This window comes from Tachysurus fulvidraco, chromosome 1 (genome assembly GCF_022655615.1).
Source record: "Tachysurus fulvidraco isolate hzauxx_2018 chromosome 1, HZAU_PFXX_2.0, whole genome shotgun sequence".
In the NCBI taxonomy this organism is placed as follows: domain Eukaryota; kingdom Metazoa; phylum Chordata; class Actinopteri; order Siluriformes; family Bagridae; genus Tachysurus; species Tachysurus fulvidraco.
In genome coordinates, this window is record NC_062518.1 from 38,653,991 (window position 1) to 38,671,911 (window position 17,921).

Here is a 17,921-nt window from a genome sequence, read left to right on the forward strand (position 1 = left end):
AACATGCCTGTAATTCTGCTGATATGTGTAAAGCTGTTAAAGAGAGAGATTATATTATGTGTGTGTGGCTGTGTTGGTAGGGGAGTGTTGGGGGTAAGTAAATAATGCTTTTTGATCACATTTATGATAAATCACACACAGGAAAGATTTGATGACATTGAAGATAAAATAGTTCTTACCTCTAAACATCTTCTTCTTTAGAAGTTCTTATGAACACAACAATAAAATAATTAATATTTAAATGTGTCTACTGCAGACCAAAAATACAAACCAATAAAATAGAACTATATTTAAATGACCGCAAACATGTTCCTTCAGTAGATATTTTCTACAGAATTATTCTCAGAAAATATTTACTTTAATTAAAATATAAATGAGAATGTTTCTGCCTTCTGCCCTAAACTTCATCTTCCTGTGAACCTTCACCATTTTAAACTGTGTCTCTGTCAAAGAGGTCCATACAGTGTAACAGCCTCCCAGTTACCTTTATGATTTACATTTACAGCATTTGGCAGATGCCCTTATCCAGAGCGACATACATAATTTAATTCAATTATATAATCATTACATAATTTAAAAGCACAGAGTCCATTCTTACCCGCATATTGCTTCTCCTGTTGAAGTTCTGAGGCTAAAACAGATAAAAACGTTGAATATTTTGTGTAAATTTTACACAAATAAAACAGTTATAAAATGTAACTGTCCTCTGATGTTATTCATTTATTAAATAATTACATTCACCTCACAAAGATGAATATGATGTCACAGGTCTGTTATAAGTCATATGGAAAACAAGTTATATAATGTACAGTAACTCTGTTTGTATCTTTACTCTTCTTACAGAACTCTCTATGGAGTGAACTCAGAGTCAGCAGAACCTGAACCTGAATGTGCAAAAAGTAATGTGTAAATGTGTGTATCGAAAGTAAAATGTAACATGTTAAATCATGTTGGGAATTCTGGTTTTAAAAAAATCAGGTAGTTTTGTTTACTTAATTTATTATTTATTTGAGTTATTTAGTATACTATTAGGTTTTGGTGACTCTGATTTCACTCCATAAGCTTCCTTAGTGTTTACTTCCTGTAGGACAAATCTGGACACATGACCTGAGCTGCTTAGAAATTGTCAGCATTCAGTGTGAAAATGTAAACTCACTGATGGGTTTCAATCTCTAATCTTGTAAGGTGCAATGACAATGAATGCATTTGTTTTCTGTTCTAATAGAATCTGTGGACTTAGGAAAATAATAGAAATATTACCTGTCTTGTGGCCAAAAACCCCAGTTAGTATCAATCCAACAAGAAAGAGAAATGTTACAACTGAAATGCTGACAGCCCACTTCCAAACACCAAAGACTCCACCTGAAATGACAATAATGTCTCTAAGTTATGTTTAAGAAACTGTGCAATTGTTATTTAATAACTAAAACACTCTTACTAAAAGAACTGCAGCCAAATCACCAACAGATGTCATAAAAAGCAAAAAAAAATAATAATAATAATAAAAAAAAAGAGAAAATCTAATTTTTTTTTTATTTGTGGACACTTACTATTGATGACAATGTCTGTCTCCATCATGTGATGTTTTTGCTGAAGTCTGCAGTAAAACCTGTTAGAGTCGCTATAATCATAAACAGTGATGCGGCTTTTCACATTGAAGAGCTCAGTGTCTCTGTGTATCTGTGTATCTTCAGCAGTCAGAGTGACTCCTTCTCTGTCCAGCCACAGAACATCAGGTTCAGGTTTCCAGCCTCTGGACTCACACACTAGATTAATCCCTCCTGAGTTATCATAACTCTCCATCATTATCACTGGGTGGCTTCCTAGAACTGCAGGCAATAATTAAAAATAATTGTTTTTAGTAGAGTCTAAACATGTTAAACTGTTAATTAGAAGATACAATAAATAAAATGTTAATTAATATAAGTTTATACAAATGTATTATATAACCATACCCCAGACTGTGATACCATGTGGTATTAGTACAGAATATTTTATTCTGCAAATATGTATAAATTATTTTTAATGACAATACTGCTATGTGAAAAAGCATTTGGAAATCTGCTTTAAATTAGAAAATGGACATGTTTTCTGTCCAAAGTGAAATAAATGAATGCTGATCCTAATACTATAGTCAGATAATGAAATGGAAAGACTGAATAAATTGAGAAAGATGCAGATGATTTCTATCCTGATCTTTCCTGCATGTTTCCTCTAATCCTAACACATCTAATCAGCTAATTAACAGCCCTTCCTGTAAGGCAGGGGGTCTCTAGGATCAGGGTTTTAAACCTTTGATTTAAACAGTCAGTGAGTGAAATATTATAAACCCCTCTCAAATACATAACAGATTTTACTACAGATTTTAAAACTGTTTTATGAATGCACAAACCATTAATTATGTTAATAATAACATTCACTATTTGAAGCTTCACTGCATTAGTGGATCTTACCCTCAACAATAACTTGAAGAGTGATGTCATTATACCAGGATTTTTCCTCAATGAGGCACTTATATTTTCCTTCATCAGCGAGTCGGAGAGCTGAGAGTTTGAGTGAAGTGTTGCCTTTCTGTAGCTCCTCTTTAAACAGTGATGTTCTTCCTCTGTAGGACTGCACCTGACCTTCATTTCTGTCTTCATGATTCTTATAGAGATGCACTAATGAAGCCACTTCCTCTATTCTCATCCACTCCACTGTCATGTCCACAGCACTGGTGCTGGGTTTGATAAAACAGGGTAGAACCAAATCTTCACCAGCTACAGCAACAAGAGGCTCTTCTGGACCAACCACCTGTAATTGTTCTGTGTTTTCAGAAAAGAAACAGGAACTTAATGTCAATCAATCAATCAATCAATCAATCAATCAATCAATCTATCTATCTATCTATCTATCTATCTATCTATCTATCTATCTATCTATCTATCTATCTATCTATCTATCTAATTTATTTGCATTAACTAATGGTAGGTACAATTTGAATAAACTGTCAACAAATTTATATTCATAAGTAATTTTATTTAATATTTTAATGGCCCATGTACTGCTAAAACTAAACTAAAAACACGTTTCACACACAAATACAAAAAAAACCACAAATCATGGCTAAAATATTTTTTAAAATAAAAAAATTAAGAAAGAGGTAAAGTAAAAAAAAAAAAAGTCAAAAAAATGACTGTTGTGTAAATAAATCATCTAAAGCAAATCTAACACAAACATTTATAATGAACTTTACAACATTACAATTTATACACTTTTAAATATTATGATATCTTGTAATATTGTAGCGTGCAGTTTTATTTTATATTACTCTTATGGTGGGTATCTGAACATTCTGAAGTGATGTTAATTTTCACCTCCAGTGTGAACATTTGCAGTTTGCCCCTCTGAAAAAATGGTCTTTTTACTCAGTTTTCAATTGACAAGTACTGTGTTTTACCTTTAGAAGAAATTTGTTTTGGTGACCTGGTGCATAGCAATATCAAGCTTTATATAAATATGAAGAACCTACAAAAACAATGAGAAGAAAAATCTAAAAAAAAATTTTTTTTAATAAATCTAACTGTATAATAGTACAGGGTGTTCAAAAGTGGAAGAGTGCAACGGCTAAACTGCAAATGCTACATGCAGTGCTGATGAAACATTAACTGTACTTTAGTGTAGGATGTGCAAAAAGTGGACTAATGCAATGTTCACAAAGTGCAGGTGCAATGGGTTTTGTGTGTTAAAGTAATACAAAAAAAAGCAAAGTGGGGTAATTCATTCATGCCCAAGGAGGCAGTTAAGTGACCATAGTGGTACTGTATTATTGCTGATGAAGCCTGTGATCTTCTCCACGAGCGGAACGCCTCAAAAAGACAGTTTCTACAGCTTCAGGAACACTTTGCTTACATTGCCATCAAAGGACCTTTAGTCTGGAAAGTTACATGGTTATTCTTCTTTAACACGTAACGTGAGGTCTTTGGTTGTGTTGTGCATACGGACATACTGCAGTATTAATCATGCATTTCCTTAAACATCTAAATCTGTATGTAAAGTTCCCTGTACTACATTTAACTCACAGCTTTTTTTTCAGCAACAAAATGTATTCGGGTCTGGGCACAAAACATTCTCTTTAACAAGTTTTTTTTAAACCGAGTCTCACTCATTTGTTTTCAACAGGATTTTTTAATCTTTAAACACACACGCACACGCGCGCGCGCGCGCGCACACACACACACACACACACACACACACACACACACACACACACACACACACACACACACACACACACACACACACACAGTGGGTCTGTTACCGGATTGAGATTCCATAAAGTTGTAGACAGTCAGGAGAGTCACACAAATACACGTCGCTGAATGAATGTTGATCATTATTCCTTCGGTCTGTTTCACAAGCTACATAATATTATACCAATTACACATTTATCTCATCTCAAAACTTGAAAATAATGAATGATTATTTGTTATTTACTTGATAAAATGCTAAATTACGCAGAGAAAGCCGACAGGTGTCCGACAGGTCTGTACAGTTGCTGTCGCTTTCGTTTTCTTGCGCCACACCTTTGTGCCCAAAACGTGTTTTCCTGTTTTGAGTGAGGCAATTTGGTTTAATTTTATTTGGTTTATCCACAATGCTATTCAATGTGAGTGAGATTTAGATCTTATTTTATCTTTTCCTAGAGAGAAAGAGAGAGAGAGAGAGCAGAGTTTTAGTCCATCAGTCTGTCCTGACCTGCTCATCAGACAGATCTCTATTAATACTATTTTACACCAGACAATCTGCAACACTGTGCTCAATGCACTCTTATTTTAATTCTCTCGAACTTTATTTAACCTTGTGTTTTCTATATAATATTACATATTTTTATTTTATCTTTATAGAACAACAACCAATAAAGGAAGTGATTTTAAATAAACTTTTCATTGTGAGATCATAGTTCTGACCTGACAACCCTTCAGCCAATCAGGGACTAGCAATGGATTTAGCATTCAGAAGATTTTAAATCTCTTATATGCACTGTTGATACAGACCTGTCAACTTTCACTAATTAAAAGCCGAGATAAGCCAAAGTGTATTTAAAAGGCAGAGCCAGAAGGTAACACAGACTTTAGGGTTTCCTGGGAATTTAAGTGGCCAACAAACCTAACAGTGAATGTGTCTAACATCTAAACACCCCAGTTCACCAAAACACTCTTATACCCATTAACACCTTAGATCTGTTCCTTTACCTAGAAAAAAATTCAGAAAAGCTTTACTAAACAAATGTGCTTTCAGCCTAAACTTAAATAAAGAGACTGTGTCTGGAGGTCTAGCACAAGGTCATTTAGTACTTTATAGGTCAATAGTAGTGTGTTATAATGAATTAAAAGTGTGTCTAGATAAGATTCTGTAGATATAATTCTGGACTAACTGTAGCTTTCTTCTGCACCTACTGGGACACCCAGACAGTTCAGAATTATAATTATCTTTATATTATTTAAAAAAAAAATATTTCCACATTATAGTTATTAATCCAGTGCAATAAGAGTAGACAAATGACTGCTTCATGACCGGATGAATGTGGTGGAGAGTCTGCCCCAGGTGGAGGAGAATGACCATTGGCTGGGTTCAGCATCTGCAGTGATTTGGACACTGTACCAGACTGTGGTAGTGGTAAAAGGTCATAAGCCATTAATTGATCAGTCAGTCTATGTTCCCACCCTGACCTAGGGTCATGAAATTTGGGTAATCAACAAAATTTGGGAAAGAACAAGATTGAAAACACAAGGCACATGGTGTCAAGTGCAATAATAGAAAATAGCACACAAAACCCAGTTAAACAACAAAATAATCAAACACTCTCTCTCTCTCTCTCTCTCTCTCTCTCTCTCTCTCTCTCTCTCTCTCTCTCTCTCTCTCTCTCACACACACACACACACACACACACACACACACACACACACACACATATACACCTATTTTACGTTTGCGTCAATGTGATGATACTATTTGCTGACTTTTAGGCCATGAATGATCTTCACGCTATTTTTATTTCTTCAGTACTAGGCATCAGTCCTGAGATACATAGAGATTTGGGACTATAAAGTTTTTTACACAACAGCGCCACCTGATGGACAAATACAAACTGAATTATCGGCTGTATTTATATACTGTGTTAAATGGACACAAAATGGAAAGAACACTACATGGAACAAAATCAAGGGCTAGAATTACAGTGTTCAGGTGTAATTAGCACAGAACAGCTCTGGTCATAGAGTTTATTTTTCTATTAGGACAAAGTGAAATATACTATACACTTGAAGATTGCAACATAGCTGTGCACCCAGTAAAGCAGGTTAGTATGAGTCATGCATTTTTCACATTAGATAATGTGATAGTGTGAGATAATGAATCACATACTTTCATGGTGACAGGGAATTATTTTGTTGCCTTTATCTCAGTACTGATCAACTGTTGTAGCCCTTTGCAGTTGAATAGAATGAAAAGAATGATTTCTGTCTCCTTTGCTGAGCATAACAACATTTTCCCCAAGTGGTAAATCAATAATGTTACTCAGCTCTAAGAGAGGAGATGTTCTACACACTGGGGTTCAGTTAAGAAAAGAGAGTCACACACCATCATTTACAATAAGATTATAGATTGTTAGTCTCTAAAAAAAACTTAGACACTCAATTACTCAGTGCTGCAGGAAAGCTGTGAGGTTTGTCACTATGTGTAATTTTTGTCAGTTTATTACTATAAAATGTTCAATAGCGATTTCTTAGTCGTTGTTCCCAAACACAGTGTTTAGTTTTTAAGTCACTCTAATGAAGGTTGTACAGTGACCCATTACCTTCAGCTTAGCAGCTTCCACACAGATGCAAGTGGAGTGAACTACAGCCAGTATGTCAGTCACAGTGACCTCCACTGGCCTGTTATAGGTCATGATGTATCTACAGACAATCCTCCATATTATTGTTTATGTCCATTGGTGCAACAAAAAGAAAGAGAATAAGCCTTTAATTTAAAAAAAAAAAAAAACAACACAAAATAAACACCTGTATTTTCTTCATACAAAACATTCAGCAATATAACAAATCTTTAAATGACACATTAGTCACAGTTACTGACTACAGGTATGTTAGTGAATCCTCCAAATTCTCCAGGTTAAAACTGCAGGTCTGTGGAGAGATGCAGCTCTAATTCAAATACATCCACACATCCAATCACAAAAAACTTTACTATACATTTTTCAAATATTAAGAACATTCACTAAGAACTGACATCATGTTCAGGAGAAAATAATACTGAACAGTATCTTAACCTGAAAACTAACCTGAATCTTAACCTGAACACACCACTTGTTAATGGTGGAAAAAATGTTAGTTAACCTCAACTCAAGTAAAAGAGCTAGAAAGTAAACAAATAGCATTTTCCGAGATGGCAGCTTCACTGACAAGTCTGATACAGCTTTAAGATGTATCTAAATCCTTTCATTATTTCTGAGTTTCTAAAAGGAGTCAGACTAACAGCATATGAACTCTAAATAAACCACTAACATCCTTGTGTCTTCATAGGATTTCTAGAAATCTAATAATGGCTTTAATCTGATTTTATTTGCTGAAATCACACAAGTATATTATTAGTGTTCATTTAAACACAATTCTTAAAAAAATCAATATGTTTAAACTCTTTACAGATGATTATATTTTAATGTTATAGAATTTAAAGCAGATATTTATTCAGTAACATCAGAGATGATCAGTGGTGCTAAATTACTACCATCTACTTTGTATCGAGGACAGAAGTATGGATGGAGTTTCTCTGAGCAGAAAGACTGACCAGTGAAAGAGTAGATATGAGATCTGGGCTTCACATCATAAAAGGAGACCAGACCCTCCTCATAATCCACAAACACCCCCACAACCTCCACCTTCTCTCTCAGTGTGAGGGGGACAGAGGGATCATCAAGAGCCTTATACTGATTCTCATTCCTTAGTCCTATAGTCCAGAATCCATTCTGAGGACACCGTGCAATCCAGGAAATCCCCTTTCTGTCAATGTTCTCTTTCACGACTCCTAACGTCCACTCAGTTTTCCCACTGACCTGCACCTCATAATAAAATCTCCCTGAGGAGAAACTCTGCTGTCCTAGAACAGAGGGATAATTAAACCTTTTTGGTGAATCTTGGGGATCCAGATCCTGTGGTGTGTCTACACGTGTCACTTGTTTTCCATCAGCATCCACTTTAAGTTGATGATGAGCTGTATTAGGATCCAGAGTCACATCCACTGAGAGAAACACAGACATTTTTCACAAAACAAAAATAATTATTAATTCACAGAAACAGTATGTCTCTCAATCCCCTGACATGTAAAAAAATGTTAGAGACAAAGATTTTTTTAGTTGCTTAGTCTCTAAGCTTAGTTGCTTAGTGATCTTTACACCAATTCAAGACTTCTTTGACTGTACATTTGTAATCACACCCCCAGTGCCACCCATATGAGGTTGGGTTCCCCTTTGAGTCCGGTTCCTCTCAAGGTTTCTTCCTTACCAATTTGAGGGAGTTTTTCATTGCCACTGCTGCCTGAGTCACCTCAGACTTGCTCATTGGGGATAAATACATACATACATACATACATACATACATACATACATACACACTGTGAACTATATATATCTTAATTTTTTACTATATTAATTCTTTGTATTTCTCCTTATGTTTAACTTTTGTTCTATGTTTATGTTCTGTAAAGCTGCTTTGAGACAAAGCCCATGGTAAAAAGCGCTATACAAATAAACTTGAATTGAATTGTCTATTTAACCGTATTTAATCCTTGTCTTCTGTTGTCGTCTTATCTTTTCGTGTGTCCTAGTCTGTGTCTCTGTTTCATGTTTTTAAGTTATTAAATCTGTTTATTTTTGCGCAATCCTGCATTTGGGTCTATTTTACCCCTGCGACCCTCTCTCTCTCTCTCACACTCTCTCTCTCTCTCACTCTCTCTCTCTCTCTCTCTCTCTCTCTCTCTCTCTCTCTCTCTCTCTCTCTCTCTCTAGTTAGCGTATCATAGATAATCTGTAAATTCCATCCATCCATCCATCCATCCATCCATCCATCCATCCATCCATCCATCCATCCATCCATCCATCCGTCCATCCATCCATCCATCTTCTACCGCTTATCTGGGGCCGGGTCGTGGGGGCAGCATTCTAAGCAGGGATGCCCAGACTTCCCTCTCCGCAGATACTTCCTCCAGCTCTTCCGGCGGAATACCGAGGCGTTCCCAGGCCAGCCGAGAGACATAGTCCCTCCAGCGTGTCCTAGGTCTTCCCCGGGGCCTCCTCCCGGCTGGACATGCCCGGAACACCTCCCCAGGTGGGCGTCCAGGAGGCATCCGAAAACAGATGCCCGAGCCACCTCAGCTGACTCCTCTCGATGTGGAGGAGCAGCGGCTCTACTCTGAGCTCCTCCCGAGTGACCGAGCTCCTCATCCTATCTCTAAGGGAGCGCCCAGCCACCCAGCGGAGGAAACTCATTTCGGCCGCCTGTATACGGGATCTTGTCCTTTCGGTCATGACCCAAAGCTCATGACCATAGGTGAGGGTAGGAACGTAGATCGACCGGTAAATAGAGAGCTTCGCCTTGTGGCTCAGCTCTTTCTTCACCACAACAGATCGGTATATCGACCGCATTACTGCCGAAGATACACCAATCCGCCTGTCGATCTCGCGCTCCATCCTTCCCTCACTCGTAAACGAGACCCCAAGATACTTAAACTCCTCCACTTGAGGCAGGAGCTCTCCACCAACCTGAAGGGGGCAAGCCACCCTTTTCCGACTGAGAACCATGGCTTCGGACTTGGAGGTGCTGATTCTCATCCCCGCCGCTTCACACTCAGCTGCAAACCGTCCCAGTGCACGCTGAAGGTCCTGGTTTGAGGAAGCCAGCAGGACAACATCATCTGCAAAAAGCAGAGATGAAATCCTGTGGTCCCCAACCCGGACTCCCACGAGGGACACAGTCGAAAGCCTTCTCCAGATCCACAAAACACATGTGAACTGGTTGGGCAAACTCCCATGAACCCTCCAGCAACCTGGCGAGGGTATAGAGATGGTCCAGTGTTCCACGACCGGGACGAAACCCGCATTGTTCCTCCTGAATCCGAGGTTCGACTATCGGCCGAATTCTCCTCTCCAGTACCTTGGCATAGACTTTTCCGGGGAGGCTGAGGAGTGTGATCCCCCTATAGTTGGAACACACCCTCCGGTCCCCCTTCTTAAACAGAGGGACCACCACCCCAGTCTGCCAGTCCAGAGGCACTGTCCCCAACCTCCACGCGATGTTGCAGAGGCGTGTCAACCAAGACAGCCCCACAACATCCAGAGACTTGAGGTACTCAGGGCGGATCTCATCCACCCCCGGTGCCTTGCCACTTAGGAGCTTCTCAACTACCTCAGTGACCTCAGCTTGGGGAATCGACGAGTCCACAACTGAGCCCCCGCCCTCTGCTTCCTCAGTGGAAGACATGTCGGTGGGGTTGAGGAGAACCTCGAAGTATTCCTTCCACCGTCCGAGGATGTCCCCAGTCGAAGTCAGCAGATTCCCACTCCCACTGTAAACAGTGTGCGCAGGGCACTGCTCCCCCCTCCTGAGGAGCCGGACGGTTTGCCAGAATTTCTTCGAGGCCAACCGATAGTCCTTCTCCATGGCCTCACCGAACTCCTCCCAGACCCGTTTTTGCCTCCATAACCACCCGGGCTGAAGCTCGCTTGGCCCTTCGGTACCTATCAGCTGCCTCCGGAGTCCCCCGAGCCAACCAGGCTCGATAGGACTCCTTCTTCAGCTTGACGGCATCCCTTACTTCTGGGGTCTACCACCGGGTTCGGGGATTGCCACCACGACAGGCACCGGAGACCTTACGGCCACAGCTCCGAGCGGCCGCGTTGACAATGGAGGTGGAGAACATGGTCCACTCGGACTCAATGTCTCCAACCTCCCTCAGGATCTGGTTGAAGCTCTGCCGGAGGTGGGAGTTGAAGATCTCTCTGACCGGAGACTCTGTCAAACGTTCTCAGCAGACCCTCACAGTACGTTTGGGTCTGCCAAGTCTGTCCAACTTCCTCCTCCACCATCGGATCCAACTCACCACCAGGTGGTGATCAGTTGACAGCTCCACCCCTCTCTTTACCCGAGTGTCCAAGACATACGGCCGGAGGTCAGATGAAACAACCACAAAGTCGATCATCGACTTCCGACCTAGGGTGTCCTGGTGCCATGTGTACTGATGGACACCCTTATGCTTGAACATGGTGTACGTTATGGACAAACTGTGACTAGCACAGAAGTCCAAAAACAGAACACCACTCGGGTTCAGGTCGGGGGGCCGTTCCTCCCAATCACGCCCCTCCAGGTGTTACTGTCATTGCCCACGTGAGCGTTGAAGTCCCCCAGTAGAACGACGGAGTCCCCGGTCGGAGCACTTTCCAGCACCCCTTCCAGACACGCCAAGAAGGTCGGGTACTCTACACTGCCATTTGGCCCATAAGCACAAATAACCATGAGAGATCTATCCCCGACCTGTAGGCGCAGGGAAACGACCCTCTCGTTCACCGGGGTGAACTCCAACACATGGTTGCTGAGCTGGGGGGCTATGAGCAAGCCCACACCAGCCCTCTGCCTCTCACCATGGGCAACTCCAGAGTAGTAGAGAGTTCAGCCTCTCTCAAGGAGTTGGATTCCAGAGCCCAAGCTGTGTGTGGAGGTGAGCCCAACTATATCTAGTCGGTATCTCTCAACCTCCCGCACCAGCTCAGGCTCCTTCCCCCCCAGCGAGGTGACATTCCATGTCCCTAGTGCCAGATTCCGTGTCTGGGGATTGGGTCGCCGAGGCCCCCGCCTTCGACTGCCACCCAATACACATTGCACCTCTTGAAAACCCTTATGAGTAAAGTTAAACCAAGGTCCGTGACATCGTAAGACGCAACCAGGGCCCCGCCCTGGAACCAGGCCCGGGGTTGGGGCTCATATGCAAGCGCCTGGTGGCCGGGTCTTGCCCCACGGGGCCCGGCCTGGCTCAGCCCAAAAGAGCAACGTGGGGCCGATCTCCTGTGGGCCCACCACCTGCAGGAGAAACCTTAAGGGGCCGGTGCAATGTGGTGCAATGTGGTGCAATCTGTAAATTATCTCAAAATAAAATGTTTGTTGAATAAGCATAAATAACGCATATTCAACACATTTCTGATAGATTAATACACACACACAGGAAAGATTTTACCACATTGAAGTTAAAATATTTCTTACCTCTAAACATCTTCTTCTTTAGAAGTTCTTATGAACACAATAATAAAATAATTAATATTTAAACATGTCTACTGCAGACCAAAAATACAAACCAATAAAATAGAACTATATTTAAATGACCAAAAACACATTCCTTAATTAGTTCTCAGTAGATTTTTTTCTACCTAATTTATTTTCAGAATTTGTCTGCTTTAACTAAAATATACATGAGAATGTTTCTGCCTTCTGCTCCAAACTGCATCTTCCTGTGAACCTTCACCATGTTAAACTGTGTCTCTGTCAAAGAGGCCCACACAGTGTAACAGCCTCCCAGTTACCTTTATGAATGAATTAGTTTGGCTTTGTAGAAGCCAACATTCTGTTTTCCTATTTATTATTATTATTATTATTATTATTATTATTATTATTATTATTATTATTATTATTATTATTATTATTATTATTATTAGCCAACATTTTATTCAATTATATAATCATTAATATATAAACATTATATAACATTATATTATCACTATATATATATATATATATATATATATATATATATATATATATATATATATATATATATATATATATATATATATATACATATACCATATAATCATTATAACATTATATAACATTATATAATCATTAATATATAAACATGTCTACTGCAGACCAAAATATAAACCAATAAAATAAAACTATATTTAAATGACCAAAAACACATTCCTTAATTAGTTTTCAGTAGATTTTTTTTCTACATAATTATTCTCAGAATTTGTTTGCATTAACTAAAATATACAGGAATCTGCCTTCTGCCCAAACTGCATCTTCCTGTTAACCTTCACCATGTTAAACTGTGTCTCTGTCAAAGAGGCCCATACAGTGTAACAGCCTCCCAGTTACCTTTATGATTTAATTCAATTATATAATCAATACATAATTTAAAAGCACAAAGTTCATTCTTACCTACATGTTGCTTCTCTTGTTGAAGTGCTGAGGCTAAAATAGATAAAAGAGATGAGTATTTTGTGTAAATTCTACACAAATAAAACTAAAAATAGGTTCAGCAGTGTAATGTAGTAAAAAGGTGAATTGACAACACAATCAGATTGCAGTTATAAAATGTAACTGTCCTCTGATGTTATATATTTATTAGATAATTATGTTCACCTCAGAAAGATGAATATAATGTCACATGTCAGTTATAAGTCATATAGAAAACAAGTCGTATAATGTACAGTGACTGTGTTTGTATCTTTACTCTTCTAACAGAACTCTCTATGGAGTGAACTCAGAGTCAGCAGAACCTGAAACTGAACCTGAACTTGTAATGTGCAAAAAGTAATGTGTAAATGTGTGTATTGAATGTAATAATGTTAAATCACATTATAAATCATGTCATAAACATCTTGGGAATTCTGGTTTAAAGTTTTGTTTACTTATTTTATTATTTATTTGAATTATTTAGTATACTATTAGGTTTTGGTGATTTCACCCCATAAGCTTCCTTAGTGTTTACTTCCTGTAGGACAAATCTGGACAGATGACCTGAGCTGCTTAGAAATCATCAGCATTCGGTGTGAAAATGTAATGTCACTGATAGGTTTCAATCTCTAATCTTGTAAGGTGCAATGACAATGAATGCATTTGTTTTCTGTTCTAATAGAATCTGTGGACTTAGGAAAATGATAGAAATATTACCTTTCTTGTAGCCAAAAAGCAGAGTTAGTATCAATCCAACAAGAAAAAGACATGCTACAACTGAAATGCTGACAGCCCACTTCCAAACACCAAAGACTCCACCTGAAATGAAAATAATGTCTCTAAGTTATGTTTAAGAAACTATACAATTGTTAGTTAATATCTTAAAAACACTCTCTTACTGAAAGAACTGCAGCCAAATCACCAACAGATGTCATAAAAAACAAACAAACAAACAAACAAACAAACAAACAAAAAAACGGCAGTAATGATTACAGTAGAATGTTACTGTACGATCAAAACCAGATTTTTTTTCAATTTGTAGTTACTTACTATTGATGATAATCTCTGTCTCCATCATGTGATGTTGTTGCTGAAGTCTGCAGTAAAACCTGTTAGAGTCGCTATAATCATAAACAGAGATGTAGCTTTTCACACTGAAGCCCTCAGTGTCTCTGTGTATCTGTGTATCTTCAGCAGTCAGATTGTCTCCTTCTCTGTCCAGCCACAGAACACGAGGATCAGGGTTCCAGCCTCTGGACTCACACACTAGATTAATCCCTCCTGAGTTACCAAAACTCTCCATCATTATCACTGGGTGGCTTCCATGAGCTACAATCAACAAACAAAAATAATTGTGTGTTAACATTTTAAACTGGTAATTAGAAGATAAAATAAAAAAGTAATGAATATTATGCTAATTTGAAGAATATTTAATTCTCCAAATATGTATAAATATTTTTTATGACAAAAACACTTGGAAATCTGCCTGTCATTGAAAATTCACATGCTTTCTGTCCAAAGTGAAATAAATAAATGCTGATCCTACAACTACAGTCAGATAATAAAATGGAAAGAATAGAGAAATTGACAAAGGTAACTGCAGAAGATGACTTCCATCCTGATCTTTCCTGCATGTTTCCTCTTTTCCCAATACAACTAATCAGCTATTTAACAGCCCTTTAACAGCTCATTAATTATGTTAATTATAACATTCACCATTTAAAGCTTCATTGCAGAAGTGGATCTTACCCTCAACAATAACATGAAGAGTGATGTCATCATACCAGGATTTTTCCTCAATGAGGCACTTATATTCTCCTTCATCAGTGAGTCGGAGAGCTGAGAGTTTGAGTGAAGCGTTGCCTTTCTGTAGCTCCTCTTTAAACAGTGTTGTTCTTTGTCTGTAGGACTGAGCCTGATCTTCATTTCTGTCTTCATGATCCCTATAGAGATGCACTAATGAAGCCACTTCCTCTATTCTCATCCACTCCACTGTCATGTCCACAGCACTGGTTTTGGGTTTGATAAAACACGGTAGAACCAGATCTTCACCAGCTACAGCAACAAGAGGCTCTTCTGGACCAACCACCTGTAATTGTTCTGTGTTTTCAGAAAAAAAAAACAAATACTTAATATTAATATATATCTATATATCTAACAGGACAGAGCTTACTTTGACCTATGTGAGGTAGTTTTTCCTGTTTTAATTTCATTTAATTTGTTGCATTAAGTAGCTACAATTTGAAAGAAAGTGTCAACAAATTTATATTTATGTTATTATTTATTATTATTTTTAAACCTTTAAGGTACCATGTACTTCTTATTCATTTAATTTATGTCCATCAAAACATGTTTCCTAAATCATTTGGCAAAAATAGATTTTTATGTTAATAAACTTATGAACATTAAAATTTGATGTATATCGAAATCAATATATGCAGGATAAACATCCTCAGATCCACTTCACTTCCAGTCTTTTTACTTAGTTTTCACCTTATTTTCCACCATTTACAGTTGAGCAGAGAAGAGCTGAATTTATGTTACACTTGTAAGATATTCACTTGCCTACGGAAGGCCATGAATTAGAATATTTACGGCTTAATTTTCTTGTGATCTCTGCATGTACCTTACTGTTAATATGTAATGGATTATTAAAACGTTAATCATTTATTCACATAAATAATGTCAATTAGTCGTACACTTATGTGGAATTTGTCAATCACATGAGTCCCTGATCAAAGTGAAAGCGCATGAGATCATCCCTGGTGCTGCCTTATTGCGCTTTTGGAGCCTCTAGAGCATGTCCTTATTTAGAGATTATAAGAAAATGAAATCGTTATCACACCAAAATAAGAAAGAAAAACTGTAATAATGCATGGATGCGTACTCTTGGCATGACATTATTAGGACTGATGGTAGTGCTCATATTTTCTTCTCTGGACAAGCTTGTTTCCAGATGCCCCAAACAGTACAGTATGTGCGGATAAAAACTGAGGCAGAAGATTTACATGTATATTATACTTATATTATAATTAAGACATTCTCAAAGCGTTTGTTCACAGCTATACAGTACAGCAACATCTTTCACCCCACTTCCTTCTAGCGCAGTTCAACTAAAGTTTATGCTTCTACATGTTAACCACACACACACACGCACGCACCAACACACAAACACACACACACACGCACCCACCCACACAAACACACACACACACACACACACACACACACACACACACACACACACACACACACACACACACACACACACACACACACATGCACATACACAGACGCACACACATATACACACGCGCGCGCACACACGCACACACACACACACTCACACACACACTCACACACACACACACACGCGCGCGCGCGCGCGCACACACACACGCACAGATACAGTACACACACACGCACGCATGCAAACACACACGCACATACACACACAAACGCGCGCGCACGCACACAGACGCACACACACACACACACACGCACGCACACACGCGCGCGTTATTTACCTGATTGAGATTCCATAAAGTAGAGCGTCAAAAGAGTCACACAAATAAACATCTCTGAATGATTCACTATTCCTCCAGTTTCACAAGCTAAATAAAATCAATCTCAAAAACGCAAACTACTTTACAATTGTGTTATTTTCTTAATAAATAAAAGTAAAATACGCTTAGAGGCTTTCTTTGTCTGACAGGTGTGTAACTTATTGTCGCTTTCGTTTTGTTGCGCCACACCTTTGTGTTGGACCTTTTTCCTCATTGAATTGTGCATTTTGAGGAAACTCGTTTTCCTACATGTTGCAATATTTGTAGTATTAAAGTAAACCGTTCACTCCACCCTGAAGGATTTATATAGTACTTCAAATTCCACATAGTTCATAGCATTTTCTAAATTCATTTTGTAATGACATTTTTTTTAATTGAAACATTTTAATGTAATGTTGATAATTTACTTGGTTTACCTACAATGCCATTCACTGTGAGTGAGATTTTCCTATTGACAGACAGCTCTCCTTTTTAATCAAACTTTGTGTCATCATATTCAGTGGTATTGTATGTTTCATTCGGATTCAATTACATTTTAATTCTATACCACTTTTAACAATGGACCTTTACAGGATTTTTTTACTCATTACAATTTATATTCATCCTTGATGAACAAGTAAAAGGAAAGGAACAGGAAAGGAAAAACTATCTGAGATGATCTGAAGAAGAAGAATTGAGAGGTACCAGACTCAAAAGGAAAGCCATCCTCTAGAAACTGGAGCACTGGGAAGTGCAATTGTATATATAATTGTATAACTGTACATTATATTGTCTCGTGTCTTTATATATATATATATATATATATATATATATATATATATATATATATATATATATATATATATATATATATATATATATATATTAGATCTTTTTATTTGATCTTTACAGAACCACAATTAATATAGTAAGTGATTCCTTATTGTCTTGACAAGGACTAGTAGTGGATTTAGCATTCAGTAGATTTTATATGCACTGTTGATACAGACCTGTCAACTTTCATCCTAGATAAGACAAAGTGTAATTAAAAGGCAGAGGTAGAAGGTAACACAGACTTTAGGGTTTCCTGGGAATTTAAGTGGCCAACAAACCT

At 38.2% G+C, this 17,921-nt stretch overlaps 2 protein-coding genes across 2 annotated transcripts in view; both read right to left on the bottom strand.

The window, feature by feature from the left end:
- The window catches only part of LOC113663133 (butyrophilin subfamily 1 member A1-like), a 34,367-nt gene extending 29,828 nt beyond the window's left edge, over window positions 1-4,539 (bottom strand). The window contains exon 1 of the mRNA XM_047812475.1: window positions 4,301-4,539. Within this exon, the coding sequence (XP_047668431.1) occupies window positions 4,301-4,376 (76 nt within the window). The 5' untranslated portion in view covers window positions 4,377-4,539. The remainder of the gene's footprint in view (window positions 1-4,300) is intronic.
- Window positions 4,540-6,498: 1,959 nt separating this feature from the next.
- On the bottom strand, window positions 6,499-17,326 carry LOC113663129 (butyrophilin subfamily 1 member A1-like). The gene is made up of 7 exons (XM_047819914.1): window positions 16,790-17,326; window positions 15,012-15,362; window positions 14,313-14,591; window positions 13,980-14,081; window positions 13,245-13,277; window positions 12,288-12,314; window positions 6,499-8,277 (listed from the first exon to the last, which is right to left on the bottom strand). The coding sequence occupies exons 1-7, from the start codon at window positions 16,839-16,841 to the stop codon at window positions 7,724-7,726; spliced, it is 1,398 nt and encodes a 465-aa protein (XP_047675870.1). The 5' UTR covers window positions 16,842-17,326; the 3' UTR covers window positions 6,499-7,723.
- Between the last annotated feature and the right edge of the window lie 595 nt (window positions 17,327-17,921).